At 41.3% G+C, this 19,038-nt stretch overlaps 2 protein-coding genes across 2 annotated transcripts in view; one reads left to right on the top strand and one right to left on the bottom strand.

The window, feature by feature from the left end:
• Nucleotides 1-9,022, bottom strand: part of LOC124074937 (ubiquitin-conjugating enzyme E2 E2-like) — a 57,526-nt gene extending 48,504 nt beyond the window's left edge. Inside the window, exons 1-2 of the mRNA XM_046418286.1 lie at nucleotides 8,872-9,022; nucleotides 5,382-5,579 (exon numbers count right to left, since the gene is read on the bottom strand). Of these exons, the coding sequence (XP_046274242.1) occupies nucleotides 5,382-5,572 (191 nt within the window). The 5' untranslated portion in view covers nucleotides 5,573-5,579; nucleotides 8,872-9,022. The remainder of the gene's footprint in view (nucleotides 1-5,381; nucleotides 5,580-8,871) is intronic.
• A 1,193-nt stretch (nucleotides 9,023-10,215) lies between these two features.
• On the top strand, nucleotides 10,216-17,964 carry sf3a3 (splicing factor 3a, subunit 3). The gene is made up of 17 exons (XM_046418236.1): nucleotides 10,216-10,460; nucleotides 10,583-10,630; nucleotides 11,452-11,504; nucleotides 11,766-11,871; nucleotides 11,966-12,038; nucleotides 13,166-13,257; nucleotides 13,363-13,445; nucleotides 13,560-13,698; nucleotides 13,791-13,859; nucleotides 13,961-14,028; nucleotides 14,662-14,769; nucleotides 14,866-14,935; nucleotides 15,070-15,234; nucleotides 17,110-17,220; nucleotides 17,342-17,432; nucleotides 17,525-17,580; nucleotides 17,680-17,964. The coding sequence occupies exons 1-17, from the start codon at nucleotides 10,365-10,367 to the stop codon at nucleotides 17,755-17,757; spliced, it is 1,506 nt and encodes a 501-aa protein (XP_046274192.1). The 5' UTR covers nucleotides 10,216-10,364; the 3' UTR covers nucleotides 17,758-17,964.
• The last annotated feature ends 1,074 nt before the right edge of the window (nucleotides 17,965-19,038 follow it).

Here is a 19,038-nt window from a genome sequence, read left to right as displayed (position 1 = left end):
AATCACTCAATGAAGCAGTGGGAGGAAGAGTTGGGAATTACTACATCAGGTATAAATTGACAGGTTGCAATTAATTTGGTACACTTATCATCAATTTGTATTAGGTGTGGGTTGTTGCAATTTAAGGTTCTACACTTATGCTTATCTGGCCAAACTCAACCCTGGTTTAGATCCAACCTGCATCAGGTTTGGCCAAGACCTAGCCAGCATGCTGTCTGTTCACTCAGCTGTTTGTTAGCTGGGACATAAAAATAATTTGCTATTGCAAGAGAGATGGTGAAAAAAGACAAGCAGTCGATGATGACATGATATATTATTTCAGCATCGACGTGGCAACGAGTGGATGTGCAACGGTCACGCTGCAAAGCAACGTGAGGCTCACTTGCAGTAAACTACAGCTTGATGCTTGAGTAGAGTGTTCTTTGTCTCATGTGTTAAATGCTACTTTACTGTACACTGGAGACACCTACAGCATGTATCAGCAGAATAGAAGAGTAATGATTATGGGATTATGGATAATGAAAGGTTTATTTAGCATTTATCTTTGAAGAAAAGGTCACATTATTTCTCGTCAAGTCTAATTATTAAGGCCAACATAAAAACACTTTGAGTTCAAAAATTTTTCCAAATCACAGAATAATTTGCACAAAATTTCTCAAATTTTCTAACCACTTCATGCAAGCATGTGGTCGGTCCTTCTGTCCATACACACTTTGGAAAAATTTAACAGTCAAAATTACTCTAATGTCATTAATATCTGGGCTGCAGATAAAACTATCAATACCTCTAATTATACGCTGTCTCGTGTACAAAATAAGAACAAACAAAAAAGAACAAAACCTTGCTCTCTCATTTCAGGTTTGTCAGTATTCTGGGAAATGTAAAACAAATCAGTAGCTGTGAGGCCAAATAAAGGAATGTAGCTACAAAGATGTTGTTACAACACTACATCATCAGAGGTAGTTGATACATAACAGGATATGAGTATCTGAGGGTGGATTTGCCTTTAAACTCTCTTCAGTGGGGAAATGACTGAGCACGACACATTTGGGGAAAGAGGTGGGGGAAAAAAAAAGAGGAAATATATTTGCAAAAGAGTCTGTAATACAATCTCCACAGTTATGGAGTCATTCTCAGCTTGAGTGTGTGCTGTGTAATTTTATCTGCAGTATTTCCTGAGGTGGCACATTTTGAAGGCTGGAGCTGGGGACCTGTTAGGGAGAGCAGTGCAATGAACAAGGCCAGGACAATCCAAAGGGAAAAGCACTACTTTTACCACGAGTTCCTTTAACTAATACACTTGCTTTCTTAAATGTTCCACACCTCAATGCATTTGGTAATCCCAAGAGACAGAAACTAAACCAATACATTCTGCATGCCTCGACAAATAAGTCAACATCATCTGAGCATAGTTTTTATTATGGAAAACAACCAGCTCTATTTTGTGCGTGGAGCAGCCCATGATTTATTAGAGGAAGTAGCACTTAGAAGCAACTAAATAACTCTAAAGCTTGTCACATTGCCTATAAACTGGTAACCTTAGTGCTCTTTATTTTTTATGTTGTAGCCATTTTTGGTGATAAGAAGTCATTGCTGTATTTAATTCTAAGAATCTGCTGTGTCAGAATACAGAGCATCACTTCCTTTGGGCATTTCTTTCCCACGATGTGCCCGCTGCAGAATATTCACAAGAGCAACTATCTATAAATATCTAGGAGTGATGACACAGAATGACAGTAGTTACCAGACTACAGGCTATATGCTGGCCAATGTGTGGTTTAGATTTAGGTTTGTGCCAATGAATCAATACTGTAAAAGTTTCCTAAAATGGTAGGGAAAGGAAGGCTCTTGTTTTTCCGCCCACATACTTCAAAGCTTGTCAGTTGGTCAAATGGCATCTGAAAACCTCCTCCCCCACACCTTTTTAACATCTCATTGGAGGCCAGTCCGTCATTCACGCCCTCTTCATGTGTGACTGGTCATGTGTGGAGGTGAGAAAGGAGCCAGGCTTTGAATTTCTCTCTCACTCTTAATACTCTTTCTTCATTTTTTATAGAACTATATTATACCATATCTTATGTCAAGCACCAGCCTCCAGTTATGAAAAACGAAGCCAACACAAAAGTGCCAAACGACACTTGAAGGATCTCTTATGGCTGGCTCCAAAAGCGAGTTATTTCCCATAAGACCCCATGTTAAAATGCCCAACTTTACAGCAGAAATAGAAATGTCTGCAGCCTGCTACAAAAACTTGTAACTTAAAGATAAATAATATAGCTTACTGTGGGTTAAGTGTATCAAGTCAGGCACTGCTAAGATGGCAACAACCAGAGCCACGCTGAGCTTCATAATGGCGCTTCAGAAACCAATGGGCGACCTCTCAGAGACTACATCCACATTTTATGCAGCACGCTCTATTTCTGTCACTTTTCATGTAACAACAGATTGCAGCTCTATGAATGTCTTCCAGGTGAGACGTCTGAAAATGACTGCTGTTATCCCCACATTTAAACAATATCGAATAATCTCTTCATAATGCTGTGCCACTCTGTGGCATTTAAAGTGGGCGCTTTCATTACAGTTGGTCATGCTGTTCTGTGGAATTCAAGTGACTGCACCCACTCTTCAAGGTGTGGTTATAGTTAAATTATGCACTTTCGCTTTTAATACTTCTGGCAGGGTTGTTCTTCATTTCCACTGCAGCTGCCATTAAGTGACAGCGCAGAGGACAACAACGTCTCTCTCAGCAGCTCTGGTATCAGCATCAACACACCATCTGAAACTGGCTGTGCTGCTTGGCAAGATAATTCCCCAATCAGATAACAGCTGCTGTTGTTCCATGCCATCACCCCCGATATCCAACGCCAACCTGCCCTGATGAACTGGTTATAGACTGAATCAGGGCAGTATTACATTAGGGAACTGGGCAAAAACACCAGGGCTCCATTTAAAATGAAACCGTCTGGCGCTGGGTTCCAATCTCCAACCTGTCGAAATTCTGCGTTTAATCCCAACAGCGCAGGTCATCAGCAGCAGCCCTAAGATCTGATCAGGTGAGTCAATATGTTGGTGGCAAAAACCCAACGGTGACATGTGTAAACACAAGTGACTTCCAAACAGCTATGAGCACACAATGTCAAAAGTTTCAATAAGTATCAAAGCTATTATGATCAGATCGCCAATCAGAATTTCCAGCCAAGGTTAACCTTATTATAAATGGTTTGGGATGTAAAATCATTAGCACAGTAAATAATGACTATTTTTATTATTGGTTAATTTCACAATTATTTTTTTAATGATTTTGGATTAGCTGTAATAGGGAAACAGCCCCACTTCAGCCCAAGGTGACAGTCTTCGATGTCTTGTTTCTTTCCATCCATCCTTCCATCCATCCATTTTCTATACCACTTATCCGTCAGGGTCGTGGGGGAGCTGGAGCCTATCCCAGCTGACTACGGGCGAGAGGCGGGGTTCACCCTGGACTGGTCGCCAGTCAATCACAGGGCCAACACACAAAGACAAACAACCACACACTCACACCTAGGAGCAATGTAGAGTAGCCAATTAACCTAATGTGCATGTTTTTGGTGTTGTGGGAGGAAGCCGGAGTACCCGGAGAAAACCCGCGCAGGCACAGGGAGAACATGCAAACTCCACATAGAAGGGCCCAGACCGGGATTCGAACCTGGAACCTATGAGGCGACAGTGTTAACCACTGCACCACCGTGCCGCCCCTTGTTCCCCCCGCCAATAGTCTGTAACACAAAAGCGCTGGACTAAAACGAAACAGAGGAATGCAGCACATCCTCACAGAGAACGTTTGCTGATTCGGCCTGAGAAATTTCTCACGCAATTTATCGCAACTGAATTGTTCTTTTTGTGTGTGTGCGTTCATCAGCTAACAATTAACCAAGCAAGAGATTCATCACTGGGCCTCATGCACTGAAAATGACAGCCTGCACCACTCTGATCAGATCAGGGGCCTCATTTATAAACACTGCCAACGCGTAAAGGAAGGTGTACAATATTTTCCAAAAAAACTTTGGGACTGATTAAAAAAAACAAAACTAACTCCATAGGAGAATGAGCGGTTCTCTGCACGCACACGAATGGGAGAAATGTAAAAATGTGACTGACGGCAGAAGGATGAAATGTGAGAAACTGTTCGAAATTAATTCCGCCTTGTAAAATACACTCCAATATTATCCCTCACAAGGCTGAAGAGTTCATTTAAGCATCATCCCTGGAGAGCACGTGCACATATAAAACAGGATTTAGGATACTTAACACAGACGGAGATACCCCCTGAAATATGCTCCATGTGTAAACAATGCTGACATGTTATGAAATTTGCTCTCATAGATGATACAGTAAAACAAAAAGTGATTCTGCTTTCGACCGCCTCAGTGGGAGAGATACGAGTTTACACTTTCATATCAGATATAGTTACCACATGTCTGTCATGCAGAACTGTCAATGAGATTATGGCCCAGTCGGTTACAAACGAGGCTAATTTATTCAGTGGATCTTTCAGTGTACATCCTATTTTTTTAACTCCTTCGTAACCTCATTAATTGAATCGATGTGTGTTGTGTTTGTGAGGATGAACGGGGTGCACTGGAGATGCCGGGATGGGTGCACTCAGCTGCGGCAGCACAGCTGGAACACAAAGCAACTATAGACAATAGAAAATGTCAAATTTGTGTGTGTGGTTCTAGATAAATGTTTAAACACAACTTGAACGCATTTGGTTTTCTCTCTTTTTTTCTGAACGAGGGCAAATTTGGGTCATTTGCTGCCCGTGGCACAAGCGCTCTGAGTGAGCTATGCGCCTTTTGGCTTTGACTTTTATGTCAGACCACTTCTTTTTTTTATTCCTGAGTCAGAAGCATTCACTGCGTCCGCTCTAATGCCTTCATGTCACTTATAATGGCCACACAGTGTCCACTGAGCAGCTTCTGTCTTCTAGTCTCAACCTCCCCAACTAGAACTTCATTTTCAAACTTTATTTAAAAGTATTTCTCTCTGCCTTTGCCATGCTCATCTTCACGCAGTCAGTATGAACTAATATTAGTTAGGGGCACATCGATGACTACCTACAGGCAGTTACATGAAGCTTGCAAAAGTGAGGAACATTTCAAGCTGAATGTGATTTATAAGGGGAGACACAGGACGTGCATGTACATCGTTTTATGAATCAGAATATTTCTGTGTGTTTCAATCCTGTGCAGTTTTAGGAACGAGGCCTCAGAACACAGCACAGCATTGACTATCAAAGTGACAGATGACCACTCAAACAGCTCAACAGAGCCGGCGGGGCAGTGCGGGAACACAGCCAGCAGAGGACACAAAGTAAGAGAGAGTCAGCGCAGCAGATCTACCTCTTGGCGCTGGTGGAGAGCTTGGCGGCGGTCTTGCTGGAGATTTTGGCCTCTTTCTTCTTGGGCTGGGTCTGGTCCCGCTGCTCGGGGCCCGGCTGCTCAGGTGGAGCTGCCTCCCTCTGCTCGGCGTCCGAGCTTCCCCCACTGGTGTTGGGGCTGTCGTCCGGCCTCGGCTGCACCTCACTGGACATGCTGACACTGCACACACATACACAGTGTTACACATACAGACTGAATACATACAAAGACACCATCACCAACAAAGCTCTCTGCGTCTTTACAGCCAGGTCCTTCATCTGTGGCTCTAATCAACCACTGATATCAGACTGCATATGTGCTTTACATTTGTAATCATAACCACGTACTGTTCTGTTAAACAAAGAAGAATGACGGGATGTTAACTTTACAGGATCTAATGTTAATTATTTTTTCAATTAAGAGACAAATAACTTTTAAGTGTGTCAAGGCACTGAAAACAAGAGGCATCCGCAGATAGAAACAGAAATAGAATCGCATGTAAACAGAACTGCTTTAATTACAATTAAAATATGTTCTCTTTAAAATCAAACATCCCAATATATGAATGGAAAGTTTTGTTCTTGTAACTCCATTTATAACCCTTCTTTTACTCAAACATTGCATAACCATATCATGTAATCTGCTACTTCAGTAGACTTTAATATCCAGGGATTCAAATTATTGAAATTACCACTGACCCTGTAACAAAATGACCACATTTTCACACACCGTTGCCCAGTGATACACTAGGTTTGTCCCAGTCTTGCTGCTTAATAAAAGACTTAAACAAGGAATCAAAGGACATCTTGGGTATTGAGGGTTGAGGCACCAGCCATGAAGTACATGCTGCTTGTCATTTATGGATACTGGCTATTTATGCAATATAAAAGTAAAGTTGCACACAGGTGTACACAACACTGCTGGGAAATAGCAGGGTCCAGTTTTTTATGAATAAACTATGTGGTATGGGATCAGTGCCTAGACTCATGGGTACAGATTCCAGTTCTAATCAGAACACAGTGAAAAGCAGTAAAGTCTCACATTTGAGAGGGTGGAGGTAGCAAATGTTGCTATAAAAGCAGAAAAATAGATACATTGTTTTGTTTTCTTTAAGAAAGGAAATGAACTCTGAAGCCAGGAGAGTAACTGCACTGTTCTGTGAGAAGCAAGGGAAAGACAAGACAAGAAATTCATTCATCTATGGTGCCCTTATACACAATTAGTAACAGAGCCACATGGCGGTCAAATGTTCATCTTCAGTTGTCAATGTAAATAAAAAGGAATAAAAAAACACTATTATGCTTACAGAAAGATACAGTTTAGTTAAGTGGGCATTAATGAAGCAGGCAACCTCAGAAGAATAACCTCATATATCAGAGCTGTGGCCCAAAGGTTGGAGAAGGGGCTTGTCATTGGAGGGTCGCTGATTCGAAACTTGGGTGGGGGTGGAGTGAGTGAAGCCCCCCACATTAGCAACAGCTGACGTGCCCTTGAGCATCTAACCCCCACAACTTCTCCCCGGGCGCCTGACATGGGAGCCCACTGCATGTTGCGTGTGTGCACTCTTAATCAGGAGATTTGTAAATGTATATGTAAAAATATATTGACAAATAAAGTTTGAAGTTTAGATTTAATATTTCTATGGAAATATTACCAGATGAAAAAAAAATAACAACACGACTCCTTACATTTACTTATCTTCTGTAATATGTTTATGTAATCCTGATTACATGTAATCCACTACTACCCAAACCTGTAGATGAACAGATGAAAAAAATGCACATCATGACCCTGAAGAGGTCATTCCTCCTATGAAAGGCTTATTGTATATGTAATGTCTCTACGGAGATACAGGAGGTGAAAAGTTAAACACAGACGTCAGATCTTTCACCACTCATCCTCAGAATCAGCCAACTTGAACATCTGCTTGTCACAAGCCTCGGGTCTCAATAACAAGACACCTACAAGGTCATGTTCACTAAATCCAATTCCTCCAACTGTGTGTGTGTGTGTGTGTGTGTGTGTGTGTGTGTGTGTGTGTGTGTGTGTGAACCTCAAGGTGAATGCCTCTATTTACATTCCCCGGTCCCGTATGAAAAATGTATGGTACAGATGAATGAGTTTGAGGGCATTTTTGCTGCACGCTGCTGAGCTGAAACGAATATGAAATTGGACAGAAGTAAGGACAGGCTGCTCAGTAAACATGACAGCGGCTTTGGCAAACTGACTTGGCTTCTGACATTTGACTAACAGCCACTGCACACCGACTATCTGGCGTAATTAACTGCATTTTGAGGTGAGCTGATACGGGAGATAACTGGGGGACTGTGTGGGTTAGGATGATACAGAGACACCGCTTCAAAGGTTCTAACACGCACACGCTCTGGTGAACTGAATCCTCTCAGGGTAAGCTGTTATTATCATGTGAGAAATGATGCGTTCCCTGTTGTCAGGTGAGGACAAACGTACTAAGAGTAAAAGTTGCAGACAGAGCCGTAAAACCTCCAGCTCTTGTCACAAGATATTGGGCAGATGTTTTTTTGGGGGGGGGTTTGCCTTTCTTCAGGTGTAAAACTGTCAAAGCACCTCAACATTAAACTACCAGCTTGGTGAAGCTTGCCAAATTGTGTGTTATTGAGCAGGCCTACAGAAAATCACAGCCCAGGGAGAACCAACAGTCCCTACATGCCCTTCCCTGGTGTGTGTGTGTGTGTGTGTGTGTGTGTGTGTGTGTGTGAAATGTCCTGTCAAATTCACCGTTGACAAACATTTGGCAGCTACAAGTTACATGTCGCCTTACTTTTCGGCAAACACGTCGTAAAATACTCTTTGAATTACCTAAAATCTCTTCTGAGTAAACACACCAGATCTTAAACCAGACATTTTAACGTGTACATTTTTGTTAGCCATTAAGCTTTCGTGTTACAGCAGTTGTGGGGCTACCTGGCGAGCTATCCACAGAAGTTTAAATTTTATTAGACTTTAGTGAAGTGGGTGTACACCGAATGAAACGGTGGCTGTTGACCATTTTAAAAGCTCTTTAACGGCTTCCCAGTGAAGCATAGCTTGAAGAGGAGTAGGTGAAAAACTGCTGATATTTTGAGTTGGGGGGGGAGACGTTTTCGCTATTCAACACTGCACAGGGGAAAAAAAGGGTACGTAACCCCCGAACACCCGCCGGCCCGGTCCCCTGGTTTGTTGGCTAATTGCGAGGAGTTAACAGTAAGACAGCCTCGATATGAGACATGTTGATGTAGACAGAATGAGATGAAGCACAACGGCACACTAAGCCGATATCTAACCCATCCAGTATCGGAGCTCGCGCTGACCACTGCCAAATCTGCTCCAGCACAAAAGACAGAATGGATGCCCCCCTCTCTTCCCCAACCACCACCGCCCCCTCCTTCTAGACGATAACGTAATAAACCTTATGGAGAGTTGAATTTTTAAAGAAGCTTACGGGCAAGCTTACCTTTATAAGTAGGCTGGACGCACGGCGGCTGGAGAAATGTGTTATAATGTCCACCGTATATTCCGTTTTCCGTCACACTGTTAGTCCGCTGCTTTCCGTCCGTTGCTTTGACTGAGTGAATGTGCCAAACCGCGACTGTCAAAAGACCGCTGTAATTACACGCGTCGTTTCCGGTGTCAGCTGTAAAAATAAAAGCCTAAATGAGCGGGGTATCACTGAAGTTTACTTTTCAAGAAAAACGTGAGGTGACACGTTGTAAAAGTCAATCTGCATTTAAGAGAGCTGTAAGAGAATAATTTACACAAATCTATCCAGTTACATTTTATTATAATGGTTATGGGCTCGTTATTATTTTTTCGTAATTTCTTATCTGTGCTGTTCTCTGTTCACCAAATAACTTTTGGCCAAAAAATAAAATCTAGTTAAAAATTTAGCCAACAATCAAACGACAGTATAACAATGACATTTTGAATAGAAAACGATGCACTGCTTTCTGTCGTCACTTGGTAGTTTTTGTTCAGTCTGTGCTCCTTAACAGACTGTAACCAACTTAAAATGTAATTTAAACTCTAAAAGTGGCAGACACTGACTGGCCTTTGTGATGCTAGGAGAAATCGACTCGCATATCAAGGAAAATACAAACGGTTCAATGTTAAGTCACTCATAGTTATAATACACATCAGTAGCCTAATGACATTTTACATCGAAAGTCTAGTAAGTCTTTTATGTTAAGGCAGATAATTCTCAGTTCGGATGTTTTCTTTTATTTGCCGTAACTTGACAAATCAGACCGCCTCCGTGCGCGCTCCCACGCGAGTCCGCGCAAACTGTGTGCTCTCTGAAGCGTTATGGGAGGCTTTGGTGATAGTGTATACTGCAGAGGAAGTGAAAAAGACAGGAAAATAATGAGGACTGAGAAATATTGTTTGAAAAGTATGGAATATAAAAGAACCAGTTTTCTAGATCTTAATGAATTTCTCTTCTTAATGAATGCACGGAGTCCCATTAGGCAATGAAGTTGTTCAAGATGAGACCTGCTACTGTAAGGAGGTTAGATATTGACCGCTACCTCATTATTCAAGTTCTCTAATCCGACATTGTGGATTGTATAACTGAAAATGACATTTTAAGAGCCCTTAGGAAGACACGGAATATTTTACGTGATCATATATAACTAAATAAGAGTACAGTTTCCTCTCAGTCTTGTAATTATTTCACTCTATGTCTCACTTGTCTCGTGAAAAATAATTGAAGTAATTAACTGACAGTTTAGAAATACTATGTTCCATGATTTGTATCAACAGTCAACGCAGCGGAACCTTTCAATTGCTCTATGTTTCTTCACGTCGACACAATGTAGACGGACTTTAGCCACTCAGCATGCGCCATTGAAAACAAACTAGCAGATACGGCGGGGCCGCTTGATTTTTAAGCTAACTAGTTAGAAGCCTTGCATTGTCTTTTTTTTAAAACATACGGCACATTTATAAACCATGGAGACGATTTTAGAGCAGCAACGTCGCTATCACGAAGAGAAAGAGAGGTTAATGGACGCCAAAACAAAAGAAATGTTGCACAAGAAGTCCACGGTAAGCGGTTCGCTTTATGTTAGCATTGGCGTTATTGCTAATCACAAACGTACTGCAAATATAGGAAACTCTTGTAATGTTAAGTTAAATCCTCAGATCTGTTTTATTTCTTTTGTTGACAGCTTCGGGAACAGATCAACTCTGACCATCGAACAAGAGCGATGTTGGATGTAAGCAAGACTTTTAATTTGTTCTTAACGAATAATGTTAGCGCCGGCAGGCTAATGTTTGTATTAGCCATTTATCAAGGCACACAGTAACCTTTCTTTTCGTTACAGTTCACGTTAGCTCTTTGATATTACGTGTAAATCAAAGTTTCTCTGTTTCTTGCAGTAACTTCTTACAAAGTATTGATAAAATACGTCGCAACCTACACCCCGGAGTGTCACAAAGAAGTTTTACTGTAAAAATTAGCATGTTATGTACCTTGCATTATAAAGTTGTGAATACTTTTGTTCTCGCTTTACTTAGCGTTGTAACATTCGCTAAACAAGAGCTCTAGATCTGATTGGTTGTAAATGTAGCACTGGAGAAAGTTCAGCGTATTTGATAAAGTTGATGTTGTTGAAAGATTCCTTTTATCCTTTGGTTGTATCCACATGGTGGAATGCACTTTGGAAGCAACTTTGGCTAAAAATGTGTGTAAAGTAAATGTAACGCTCTAATTAAATTCGTTCAATTTCAACATAGGTGATTTGTTAACCCCTCGATTCCATTTAAACATGATCTCTATGCAAAAGTGCCCGTTGGCAACGAGTTATATATAAGATCTTTAACTGTAAAAATGGAACTCACTCCATGGTGTCCCCAGACAATTCAGAATTGCTTTGGAAGCAAACTAAGGTAAACAGGTTAGATGTGGGAGGTTGAAGGACAGTAGTCAGAAAGGAGTTTTCTCCATGTGAAAGAGGAGTTCAGGTCTGAGTTCAGAGCTGTTAAGTTGCTTTTAATGCTCATTGTGAACAAATACGGTCTCTTCATCTTTTGGCAGAGGTATATGGAAGTGAGCGCAAATCTCAGAGACTCCTATGAAGACAAAGATGGGTAAGTCTCGTCTGTAACGTGCACCGGTTTTAAACTCGGGTCAGGATGTGTGAGAATGGCTCTTCTATAAATTGCAGATGTTGTTATGGGATCGTGTTAATTTGAGTTGTCAAACATACCCGTTGTTCATTCTTTAAGAATGATTTCTGCTTCCTGATTTCTTTTTATCTACTTGGAAATAGGCATTTCATTTAGGAAATTCTTGTGGAGATTGCATTAACCTGCTAACTCGAAAAAAGAAAATCTTTTTCGTTGTGACAGCATGAGAAAGGATGAACTTGCTGCCATCTCTGGACCGAATGAGTTTGCAGAGTTCTACAACAGACTGAAACAAATAAAGGAGTTTCACAGAAAGCACCCAAATGAGGTAGTTAACCCCTCACTTGTAAATGGTTACATTAGGCAGTGTAAAGCTTTTCAAATGGAGTAACAGCAATGATCCTATAATGTGTTTTTTGTAGATTTCCATTCCGATGTCTGCGGAGTTTGAGGAGCTCATGAAGGCCAGAGACAACCCCAGCGAGGAGGCTCAAAGTAGGTCCAAATGAAGTTCAAGCATTTCTTACTTCTCTTTCATAATAAGCTTTGTCTCATAACAGGAGATAATCTCACACTGGTACCTCCAGATAACTGGCCTTAACAAAGGTGCAAAAGATCTTCCAGTCCAGCAGTGACCGTTTTATGAATGCAGCCCTCTACACTAGAGCAATTACAGCCATCAGCTTTGAAGACTTTCAGAGCAGTTCATTAGCTGCAGTGTTTTCTGTGTCGCTGGTTGTATAGCCTGCATGGAAGTCTATAAATTAGTAGTTCTGTTAATATTAATAGTCTTGTTAATTACTACATGATTGTTATTATCGTTTAAATCTCGTTAACCTTGCAATAGCCAATTCATTTACAAATTGGGAACCGTAAATGCAAGTTGTAAAACCAAAATGGACGTATCACTCTTTCCGATGAACTTGTTTGCAAGAAATTGCTAATTCACTCACCCAGCAGTTACAGAGCAACATTCTCATTCGCTCAGAGTCTGTTTGAGTCCACCAGATGAATTTCAGTGTTCACCCCTTTGAAATGGCTGTCTCTTTAAGTGCTAACATCCCCAATAACTCATTTCCACCAACAAGGTTTTGTTCCACATCATGCACCTGGTTTTGAACCATTGGGAGCACATTGGAACAGAAGTAAATTTGTTCAGAACCCAAAAGTTGGTTCCCCATTGGAACCAAAAATGTGTGTTTTACTTGACCTGAAGTGTGAGCCGTGTTGACATCGTTGGGCGTGTCATATTCCGCAGTTTGGAAAATGAAAAAATAAATCCAAATAAAATCAAATATCTGCAATGGTTGAACAAAAGCACACAAATAAGCCATGTGGTCTGCTGTCGCATGATACAACACCTAATAAAATATCTAAATATCAATAGTAGTAGGCTACATGTAATACCTCTGTGTTGGTGCAAAGGAGGCTTCGAATATGTATGAGCCTCACTAATGCCAGTTTGCTCTGTAGCAGATCAGCTGACGTCCATGGGGACCTACCCTGGTTAAAAGTAAACTAGTTAAGACTGGTCTTAGCTGGCTGACTTGTGAGTCTGGTCCTGTGAGACGGGGCCCAGATCTGTAATGGATGATTGAGCGAACTCTGTGTGTCTTCCACAGACCTGGTTGAGTTTACTGATGAGGAAGGATACGGCCGATACCTCGACCTCCACGACTGCTACCTGAAGTACATCAACCTGAAGGGAGCTGAGGTTATGATCCTTTTAAAGTCTCCATCATTCTTGCTGCAAACTGAAGTAGGATGAGGTTTTTGTTTGTTTATTTCTCAACCACAATCCTTACTCTTTCCCCCACAGAAACTCGAGTATATCACGTATCTGTCTTCATTCGACCAGCTGTTTGACATCCCCAAGGACAGGAAGAATGCTGAATACAAAAAGTAGGTTCCTCATACTTATTCCCAACAGAAATGAGTCTTAACGTCTGTATAGATCTTTATGTAGAATATATATTCGACCAGTAATTAATGCCTGTAAATGTGTGCTATACGCAGGTATTTGGAGATGCTGCTGGAGTACCTGCAGGACTACACAGACCGGGTCAAACCTCTGCTGGATCAGAACGAGCTCTATGGAAAAGTGTTGTCAGACTTTGAGAAAAAATGGGAGATGGGAACATTTCCAGGCTGGCCTGTAAGTTCTCCATTCAGCCTCTTTTGTATGTACTAATGCTTTTGTTTTGGATGTGCATGTCATCTGACATTTGTTGTTTGCTTGAATTACAGAAAGAGACTAGTAGTGCTTTGACACATGCTGGAGCTCATCTGGACCTGTCTGCTTTCTCCTCCTGGGAGGTAAAAATCAAGTGCTCATACCTGAAGATTTATCCTTCAGTATTAATACCAAGGTTCATTCATACTTCTACTGATGAATTTTCTCTTATTCCTTTTCTCAGGAGTTGGCTTCGTTGGGTCTGGACAGACTCAAGTCAGCCCTTATGGCACTGGGACTGAAATGTGGAGGGTGAGCATATCTGCATGCAGAGAAAATAACATTAAGACACATATTTGAAATGTGTGAAGAAGCTACTTCCAAACCCTGGGATGCTCTTTGAAAGTTCACTTTACAAGAAGCAGACAAGAGCAGGACTCAATTCCTCCTCTGCGCAAATACACACACACACACACACACTCTCTCACACTCTCACAGTCATATCAAAGACGCCCTCTGAGTCAACTAAGTCCTCCAAAAAACTGATGAATGCAACGCTAGCAGCTAAATTTAGAGCAGAGCAATATTAAAACAACTTTATAATGTGAAAGGAGCGATTCGATGTTCAGTCTGATTTAGTCTTCTTGCACTGTGTCGAGGGCTGAGCTGTATGCGCGCTTATTTAAGCTCTATTTTTGGTGCCAAATCTTTTTTGTCGTTGCTCTGTCATTCGTTATTCCTGACTGCTGTGCATGTGCAAGAACCAGACTTCAGCCAGCAGCTGTGTCCTGCCTTTACACGCCTTCTGCGTTCATAATGTTTGCCTTCAGACCACAGACAAGGATGGGCACTCAATTATTACCAGTATTTATCGTGAAATGTTAATCCTGGAGCATGAGACATAGGTAGGACACCTGATTGACTGTGTGTCTGTGTGTTGGACAGGACTCTGGAGGAGAGAGCTCAGAGACTCTTTGGCACAAAAGGCAAATCCCTGGAATCACTGGACCCATCACTGTTTGCCAAGAATCCCAAAGCCAAAGGCCCTAAAAAGTAAGTGGGTGTTAAAAATTCAGTTCAGTGCTGACAGTGTCTTATGATAGTGTTCTATACATAATTCATAACAACTTCCATCCATCACTTCTGCAGAGACACAGAGCGTAACAAGGAAATTGCCTTCCTGGAGGCTCAGGTCTATGAATATGTGGAGATCCTTGGGGTGAGTCAGTTTTTCATCAGGTTAACTCTGCTGTTGGATTCCTAAATGAGGGCTTAGAGTTGGCATTTTGAGAAAAAGTGAGAGCCCGTGCGGATGTGACCATTTTAATGACAGCAGTTGGCGTCGGTTTACAGGAGCAGAGGCAGCTGACCCACGAGAACGTCCAGAGGAAACAAGCCCGGACCGGAGAGGAGCGCGAGGAAGAGGAGGAGGAGCAGCTCAGTGAGAGCGAGAGCGAAGACGAAGACAACGAGATCATCTACAACCCCAAGAACCTGCCACTGGGCTGGGACGGCAAGGTGAGGAGACACTCCTGTTCAGCATTATCACTAGTCCTGTCACAGCGTCGGCATGGATGGCATTGAAACAAAATGTGACACAAGGTCTTCAAAAGATTAAAGTTCATCAAAAAAAATTCAGTCACTGTTTACACGTTCATTCCCTGTGCCAATGGAAAGTGGTCTGAACAGTCAGAGATCTGCTGACATCAGGAACGGTGAAGGTTTATCTGTTGTTGATTAAATTAAGTTGGCACGTTGTAGAAAATAAATGGTGTAATTAATAGGAAATAAAAAATAAAATGACAGAGCAGTCTCTCTCTCTCACACACACACACGCAGGGAAGAACTGCTCAGTTTTGTGGCAGATGGTTGGCAGTGCTCCGACGGAGGAGACACAACCAAGCAGCGCTCATTTTGCAGGAAACTCCCAAGAGTTAAAAAAAACCCCAAACATTAATGAGTAACAAAGTGTCTTTAGTGATGTTACAGTTTTATTATTGAACAGCTTGAACGGCGCAAATAATGAAAATGGTGCCATGGGACAGTAAAACATTTCTGAGTGATTTAATTTAGAGAGTAATAAATCCAAATTACCGAAGTGACAGACTGCTCAATCAATTGGCCGATTATTCAGGATGATGATCTGGCGTTTTGAACTAATTGGAATCAGCCATCGGCCTGTGCTCATGAGGTTAAAATGTGTGGCCGCTGTGGAATGACGTTAACACACACCTCTTGTGAGTTTTGAGCCTTTTTACTGAAACTCTGCTGCATCCTGCTGGAAACATTTGCCCAAATCTCCTCGGTCATTATCATCTTTTCGATCTGTTAATACATTTCTCCCATCCTAAATGACAGCAAATCTCTGATGTATAGAACAGTGCTGTTGAATGATGTCGCTTCGAGCAGGTACTCTGCTCTTTCTTAAATACTGTCACACTCTAAAATCTGCAGATTCCCCAGTGTATCTAAAACAACATGCTACTGGCTACAATAAACATGTAGATTAGACTGCAGTGAATATGTAATAATGAAATTCCAATTTTCTTTAATATTGGTGCTGTATATTAGCCATCAGCTGCCCTGCTCTCTAAATATCACCATCAGCCATTGAAAAACCCATATAACTCCACCACTATTCAAACAGTTTGGAGTAAAATTTAATAGACCCAGATTAGCAGCATGTGTTAGCTTTGGACAACCATGACATCACAGTACGTCGGGCCTCCGTGTGACAAGCTTGCTTTTTGTATTAAAGGGCTGTGAACACAGTCACGTGTTGGCGTGTTAGTTTTGTAAGAATAATTAAACAACAACTAACTGATGTTACAGTGATGCTGTTGCTCAGTGGACCACCCTATTCAGCCTCTGATTGATTGCTATTCCTTGCTGGGTTAGCGTTAGGAGGAAAAAAAGTGAGCCAATCAGAGGCGATGTAGGGGTGGATCTTCACAGAATATGGGTTGGAAATAAAAATAACACTTCAGAGACAACATCTTTGTAACAGAAGGTTAAATTGTACTCAGGGGGCACAACCTTTATCATGCAGAAAGGTTCCAGGAAAATGGTTGCTTGCATTATGGGATGTGTAGGATCCAGTGTTGTTTAGAGCTTTACTCAGACTAGGGACTAGGATATCTCTTGGTTTGATTCTGTCATTTTCATACTAAATCAGTGGATCTTTGATGCAGTATGTATCAGGTCTATTTAAAACACTCTTTGATGTTTCTGTATTGGTGTCTTCTCACCTGGATTTGCCTTAAGGTTGATAAATTGGAACTGTCAAGTTCTGGCCTTCGAATGTTCGTTTCTGTTCTGGATTTTCTGCATGTTTTTATTTCCTCATCTAAACTGGATTGTGTGTTTTACTGATCGCTGTTTTATTCCCTGCAGCCGATCCCATACTGGCTCTACAAACTCCACGGGCTGAACATCAACTACAACTGTGAGATATGTGGGAACTACAACTACCGGGGACCCAAAGCCTTCCAGAGGCACTTTGCAGTATGTTGTTGTTTTGTTTAAGGACTTAAGGAGTTTTTATAGTGTATTGCTCATGACATTAAGTGTGTATTTCTTACAGCTGAAGTGTATTTTGTGGGTTTTTTTTTTTTTAATCCTGTAGGAATGGAGGCATGCTCACGGTATGCGCTGCCTTGGGATCCCCAACACCGCCCACTTTGCCAACGTCACCCAGATCGAAGACGCTGTTTCTTGTAAGAGTCTTTATCTTATACTTGTTGTGAACATCTGGATTTTGAAGAATTTTGGAAGTCATTTTCAGTGACTCTTTGCGTTTTTATTACAGTGTGGGCAAAGCTGAAGTCCCAGAAGGCGTCAGAGCGGTGGCAGCCAGACACGGAGGTGAGTCCCCATTGATGGGATGGGAACAGAACAACAAAATGTAATGAGGCTCCGTAGTTACAATGTATGTGCTCATTGTGTAACTTGTGTGGTTTTCAGGAAGAGTACGAGGACTCGAGTGGAAACGTGGTCAACAAAAAGACCTACGAGGATCTGAAGAGACAAGGCTTGCTGTAGAATGAGGAGAACATGACTCTGAAGAAATGAAAAAGAAAAGTAACGAGCATCCTTTAAGATTAGTTATATTTTTTATGGCCCACGTCTCTTTTTATTTGTATGTAGTAACGTTCTTTTACAAGCTGCGACCCACCCTCCATTCCTCCCTTTGATGACTTTGTAATGTGGCAACTGTTGATCATTAAAATAAACTGAGTACTTTTGTCACCATGCTGTTTGTTCAGTGGGAGTGTTCTGCTCTGCTACACGAGCATTTCTGTCAGTGTTAGGACCTTACAGTGGCTCTGTGCGTGCACACGCTTTGATTTATTGTTGCTGTGGACTCGGAAGCATATTTCAGCACTCTTCATGTAGGCCAGTTTATACTGTGATTTTTATAGTGCCTTTAAACACAAGTAATAAATTAAAACATGCAGAGCTGTGTTTATTTTGAGCTAACCTGCTGTTGCTATAGAGCTTGTTTTGTCATTATGACTGAAAGAGAATATTTTAAAAGAAGAGTTCGCCCAAAAGTGAAAATTCATTTATCTTCTAACCCCCATGCTGATTGAAATTGCTTCATCCACAAAACGTTTCTGCATTTTAAAAACGCTAAAAAAGAAAAAGAACTTCACCAGGCATTGCGTTGGCAGGTGGGTATGTAGATAATGACTGAATTTTCATTTTTTGGTGAACTGGTAAATAATATATAAGTCCCAGTCTTTGTAATGGAATACACTGAGAGTATATTACACCACCATATTGTTTCTGGGAGGTTATGAGAAGGAGCTGAATAATTTATCAAGATAAATTAAAAGAATCTTAAGTGTTCTGCAGGGCATGTTGTTAGCAGACATCACAGCTCTGGTGCCAAGAATGTCAAGTCAGTGTGCGAAAATGGCAAAAGGCATTAAATACGTGTGAGCATTCCGCGCTGTTTCCAGGATACGTGCAGAACTGTCTGCTCATTAAAAGAAATGTGGAATCTCTTCACAATAAGTGCAAAGCTGATACCGAATGTAAGAGCGTGATAACCTTTTCCACAACAGGCTGTGCTCGGAATATTTATCAGGTCACATTTAAAACAGTTAATTAACAGGTTATGTTGGATTTGAAACAAGATGTCTTAAACAACTTTTTAAGTGTAATTTGAGATACACAAATAGGGAAGGCCAGGGACAGTTGTTACACTAAAAGTCCAAATTAAATAAACTTCCATGTCTACATAATCTTTGTTAATGCGATCTTAATGGGATTTAGGTGTGCAACCAAAAGTTATTTACTTGGTTAAACAAATCAGTT

This window comes from Scatophagus argus, chromosome 17, assembly GCF_020382885.2.
Source record: "Scatophagus argus isolate fScaArg1 chromosome 17, fScaArg1.pri, whole genome shotgun sequence".
NCBI classification, from domain to species: Eukaryota; Metazoa; Chordata; class Actinopteri; family Scatophagidae; genus Scatophagus; species Scatophagus argus.
The sequence above is the reverse complement of the archived record's forward strand: the minus strand, read 5'-3'. Positions and strand labels throughout refer to the sequence as shown.